General features: G+C 38.0%; 1 protein-coding gene across 1 annotated transcript; it reads right to left on the bottom strand.

The window, feature by feature from the left end:
• Positions 1–2,568: 2,568 nt before the first annotated feature.
• LOC120727164 (CD59 glycoprotein-like) lies at positions 2,569–5,478 on the bottom strand. The gene is made up of 4 exons (XM_040021349.1): positions 5,459–5,478; positions 4,971–5,048; positions 3,381–3,488; positions 2,569–2,931 (listed from the first exon to the last, which is right to left on the bottom strand). The coding sequence occupies exons 2-4, from the start codon at positions 5,023–5,025 to the stop codon at positions 2,771–2,773; spliced, it is 324 nt and encodes a 107-aa protein (XP_039877283.1). The 5' UTR covers positions 5,026–5,048; positions 5,459–5,478; the 3' UTR covers positions 2,569–2,770.
• Between the last annotated feature and the right edge of the window lie 212 nt (positions 5,479–5,690).

The raw sequence follows: 5,690 nt of genomic DNA, 5'->3' as shown, positions 1-5,690 counted from the left end.
GCACATAGATTTTCCTGGCCATGGCTGTAGAATGCTAATTTAATGCTCTACCAGAGACATAGCTATCACTTTTTGCCTCGTAACACAGTGTCCTGCCATGCTGGGAAATTCTGACCAAATTCCCCTGGATTTTCCAGATTCCCCAGGATCACTGGAGGAAGTTAGTCCTTTGGGACATTTTTAGTGTGGTTAGTCCTTAAAAAAGGGAGTGGGCAAGCTGAAGCCAATCAGCTGCGTCAACTTGGTGCACTGATATGGGGGAATGGATCGCCATTGATCAGGATTTGGTCCAAAAGCAAGGGTCAACCCTGTAAATATGAACTCTTTCCTTGAATTTGATTTATTTGCCCTTAAAGACTTTGAAACTTGTGAAATAGAAACACTTGTGCCTCTGCAAAAACGTCTGGTCATGACTCTAGTTGTTTCTTAGTTTATTAGTCTTTGTTATCCTCTGATTACATAACAAAATAATTTAATCAACACAGACACACACACTCTTTCACACACGTGCACAGACACCTGGTCGTTTCCTCTCTTGATCAGCCAGATGTTAGCGTTGAGGCTGCGATGTAAAATCAAGTGTGAGAAATGTTTTTAATTATCTGGCCACCTGGACGGGGTTGTACAATGCTCACGCACTCACATGCACGCAAACACGTGCACGCATATTTGCACACAATGCCACCATGCTTTGATGTGCATGGATGTGTATCATATAACCTTTCACTTTCCACGTGAAAAGATGTGGATTTTACTCACAGAATAAAACCTGTCAATCTTGTCTTGTGATGTGCGAAGACCTCTTGAGGATAGAGCGTTAGGCAAACACACACGCGCGCACACACTCACGGTTCCAGGTAACAGATGTTGTCCGTCTTTTAATTAAAGTCAACAAATTAAGACATTGTACTCGCTCACTGCTGCAGAAACAGGCCCCAGACAGTCACGCACATACATTTCTGTCTTCTTCACATTATTCTGTAATTGGCTGGAGGCAAATATTGCAGTTTGCTTAGAAACTCTGTTCGCTTTTAATTATTATTCAAGGGCTGCAGCAGACACTCTGGCAGTCTAACAGGCTGATTTCTGACTGTAGACTGATTTAAAACTTGTACAGAGTGCTTTTGCAAACGCGGATGGAGTAAAACCCTCAATCATGATATTACATCATTAATGAATCTGTGTACTTGTTGTGGTTTAATCAATATGGCTGTTTGATCATGGCCAAATAATTCATCAGTCCAGTGTAGTTGTATTAAAATTACATACATACTTGGGTTAGGGTGCCTTCTATCTCCCTCTTCTATGAGAATTTTGGGACATCCGTTTGACAAGAGTCATCTGCCCTGGGACAAACTTGGGATTTCCTGAAGGTTTGGGAAGGGAATGTCTGGAATACTCTTTTTAGCCTTCTGCCACTGAGACCCGACCAAAAAATAGAAATGGATGGATGGATGCCGCAACTTGATGTGAAGTGTGACAGCAAACAGTGTTTATTGTGTAGGCAATAGTCAAAATAATATCAAGGATTTATGAAAGTGTTCGAGGTGATTTTAGGAAAATATATGATATTCAATTATTCATGCTCCAAATTTATTAATTACAATAATACAGAAAGAAAGGAAAATCTTAGAACGAAATCATCAAGTCAAAAGAAAATGACCTTTGTTAGGTATATCTGTTATGCAGCTAATTAAAGCAAATATCAAATCAGCCAGTGACATGTCAGCAATTCAGTGCATTTAGGCATGTAGGCATGGTCAAACTGAGCATCATAACGAGAAGAAAGGTGATTTAAGTGACTCTGAAGTTTACGCAATCATCTACGGGGAGAAAATATCAAGTGAGGTGCAGTTCTCAAGGAGAGAATACCTAATTGATCCCAGAGGTCAAAGAAAAATGATTAAACTGCTGATAAGAAGGCAACAACAACTCAAATAATCACTCATTACAACCAAAGGATGCAGAAGAGCATTTATGAACACAGTGGAATGTTTCCAGCACCTTGTTGAATGTGTGCCATGAACAATTAAGATGGTTCTGAGGGTCAAGTGTGGTTCCACCTGACAAAGAGCAAGGTGGGAAAGGTCACCAGTCCAGTAATAAAGTGAGAAAACACTTAAATCCTTACCTGAATCTAATGTAAAGTCACCCAGCTGATCTAACTTACATTACGTGGGACTATAGAAGGAAGAAAGCCCACACAAGCACAGAGAGAAGACACCAAGGCATCAAAGAAATTCCCCCAGCTGACCAAAAGGTTTCAACCACCAAAGAAAAAAACCCCAACAGTGACAAAAGAAAAGATAACTTCAAGGACAATTTTCTTCTTGCTTAAATGCAGCTTAATATTCTTTTGGGTGCATCCTAGCCTCCTTTGTTTTTCTTTGTATCAGACAGAAATTAGTTCATGTGCAGAGTATGCAGTGTGGATGAATGTAGAAAGGCATATGGTCTGCGGCACACCACACCAGCAGGAATGCACCAGCGAACCTTCCAGTTTCCTCCCATGTTTGTCCCTGACATCAGATCAGTCAAATGTTAAGATGTTTCATCGCTGCTTTGTTCACCCCAGTGTCTGATCTTAAAAGCGCACTTCCTACAGAAAGGCAGTGACTGTTTGCAACTCATCCAAAAAGTCCACGTCAAAGTCAGCACACAATTTAAGACTTTATTGTTCAGCCTATAACAATTAGTAAATGCAGCAAAAGAATTAAGTGTTACATAAGAATCAACCTTTTACCTGATTTCTTTCTTTCTTTTTAATCATTTAACCAAAGAAATCTTTCAATTTCTCAAGGAAAGTCTTTTCTTCACCGTTGCAGAGTGTTTTCTGACAACAGGAGAAGGTGAAGTCGGGGAGGGAGTATCTGACAGCCAGAGTCATGAAGTCACAGTCTGCATACCGCAAACATTCAGTGTAGGTCTTGCCTGAGGTGAGGCAGTGCGAGGTCAGTATTGTCAGATTAACAGATACATACAATTGTGAATTTTGATTTGAAATAACTTGCACAATAGCCAATTTTAACAAAAAACTAATAAAACTTTGAAAAGAAGCATTTTCCAAATAGAATCTGTGCAGGAAATACGTTTTCTTACTTTATAATAAATTGAATTTGTTTATAATTCAAATGAAGTTTTTCAATATTGCTGAAATTTAGTGAAACGCAAACAAAAGAATGCAAAATCCAGAATTGCTTTTGTGTTTGTCAGTGGATTACTGTTATTATTATCATTACTGTTAAGAGCAATGTGTCACAGTTTAATGAAAAATGCATTCTTCACCTTATTAGGTAATCCCTTCATTCCATAATAAGTTGTTTAACACACTCGTGCTATAGACAGATTTATGTTTGTCTTTTGTCCTGAACAATGCTTACCACCACTGGTGAGTTTGAGGCAGGAGTCCTTCCCCTGGCTACACTCCTGCTTGACTGCACAGTTCTGGGAAGACCCACCCGGGCAGGAGTAACACTGCAGCGAGAGGCCTGGAGAGGAGTTGCAGAGTTCACATTGTTTAGCTTTAGATTAGATTTAGATTTAGTCAGTGGTTGGGAATTTTATTTATTTATGATGTATTTAAGGATGCTCATACCTGAGAACAAGCTTTAAGAAAAGAGCTCTAAAACAGCTCAAATAGTCACTCAGTTTTCATAATGATTAAAGGACTTTGGAGGGCCATGAGTGCCAAAATGAGTTAAATAAATACATCGTTAAATAATGAATAAAATGTGTCAGTATGAAAACTGGAAATAATTAATTAACTAATTATATTATTAATTAAATCTGGCATTAATTGATTAAAAATGGAAATAAAAAAATGTCTTAAATGTTTTCAATAAATGAACTGATTTTATTTAATTTGTTAATTAATTACACATTAAATTGTTGGATTATGTATTTATTTAAATTCATTTTGGCATACTTTGGCCCTCAATAATTGGCAACACCCAGGTCTCATATATAAAATAAACATGCCTGCAGACTCAAAGTTCAGAGTGTGGGTCCTTTGACTGACAGGTGTCTCGGCACAAGCACCTGCACCTCATTCATCCGTTTACACACACATTCATACAAGTGCTTTTTTCTATATCTAACCCTTTTGTCTAACATACTCACACACAAGGTTCAGTATTTTGTTCAAGGATACCTCAGTGATACCTCAACATGCATTTGGAGTAGCTGGGGATCAAACCACCAACCTTCCAACGGGTAGATGACCTGCAGTACCTTTTTTGTGTTGCATTCATAGAGTCTATGGATGTGGCTTTCTAACTAAGTTTAGTTGGATTTAGCTTTTGTCTAAATATGGCCACTTTGGGCTCCTGAAAATCAACATGAAGAAAGCCCTAAAGGAAAGTGAAGGCATTTAAAAAGGGGACATGAAGGTTGGCACCCCAAATTGCCCCAAAATGCATTAATCGGTTTACGAGGGTGTCCTTGATAGTAAGGAAGTGCTTCAAGGCAGACAATAAAATGTTAAACCTTCTCTGGAAATTAAGTGACACTAAACTGATAATTCTGGTGTGTTCACACTGATTACATGACTTTGGATGGAGCCCTGTTTGCTGTTTTTGCAGGAAAGAAAATGAGTATATTTCACAACTTTTTCTTTAAGGCAAAGGCAAAATAAAAGTCTCATGGACTGTAAAAATCTGAAAAACATGTGCAGTAGCCTCATGTTTGCTATATTTCATTAATATTTTAGGAACTTGTCAATAAAAGAAACCCCTCAAAAATATAGAAAAAAAAAACAGCAATCCAACTTTGCACAAAGCAAACTGCATGTCCAGAGACGTGAATTAATATTTATAGTGTGAAGTGGAGGCACATGACATGACAGCAGAACATGCAAACAGCACAGTGATCTGCTAAAATGTTCCCTCAGGCTGATAATCTCTGTGACTTAGCCCCACTTGGCTGCACTTTTTAGGAAAAAAAAAATAAAAGAGTTCCTTTTTTCCCCTTACCAAATCCAAACATGGCAAAGCTGACAGCTAGGCAAAACACCACAGAGCTCCTCATCGTGATTGAAAGGACTGTCACGTCTGAAAACCAAAACAAAAAGCAGAGTTTCCAGCATTGTCACGCCGAGATAAGAGGCAGGGATTTGACTTTGTGCAAATAAAAAAAAATGGATAACACATTCAGGGACTCGAAACACACACACACACTCATGCTGCCGTTTACAGTTCGGACAAGATTTGGGGTATTTTTAATGAAACAAGTCTCCCTGATTTCGGTTCACGCTCACTGACTTTAAATATTTTTTGTTATTTTATCAAACAAAATTAAAAATAGGTAACAAAATTTTCAAGTAATACCAGAAGAAACTAAAGAGGACAAAACAACAGACAGAAATCAGGGAAAGAAAAAAAAAATCAACTGTGAGTACATTAGACATTTTTAAATTATTTCTACCTCGTTATTTTTATCACAAATCCCTGCAGCCACTCACCTGTGAATGTGAAGGAAATGATTCAGCCTGTGAGAAGCGAGGAGCTTTTTGTAACAGCAACAACAGAAAAAAGCAAACAACCCATTTGTTTGGTTTCAGAGTCCAGACGTCTGAAATGTTGACCAACATACCGAAGAGTTTATGTAACAGAGATCAATTATTAATAGATTTTAAGTTGAAGCTATTATATTTTTCTTCTTGCTTTAGGTGATTTCTGTTTGATTTTTCATCT

This window comes from Simochromis diagramma, unplaced genomic scaffold (genome assembly GCF_900408965.1).
Source record: "Simochromis diagramma unplaced genomic scaffold, fSimDia1.1 OVJJ01000753.1, whole genome shotgun sequence".
NCBI lineage: Eukaryota > Metazoa > Chordata > Actinopteri > Cichliformes > Cichlidae > Simochromis > Simochromis diagramma.
Note: the sequence above shows the minus strand (reverse complement) of the source record. Positions and strands in the feature narration are given on the sequence as shown.

Excerpts from the sequence above, each read along its gene's own strand:
- LOC120727164 (XM_040021349.1), bottom strand. The coding sequence starts at position 5,025 with ATGAGGAGCTCTGTGGTGTTTTGCCTAGCTGTCAGCTTTGCCATGTTT. Across the intron at positions 3,489-4,970 it reads CTTTGCCATGTTTGGATTTG|GCCTCTCGCTGCAGTGTTAC; the intron begins GTAAGGGGAAAA and ends ACTCCTCTCCAG. Across the intron at positions 2,932-3,380 it reads CCTCAAACTCACCAGTGGTG|GCAAGACCTACACTGAATGT; the intron begins GTAAGCATTGTT and ends GCCTCACCTCAG.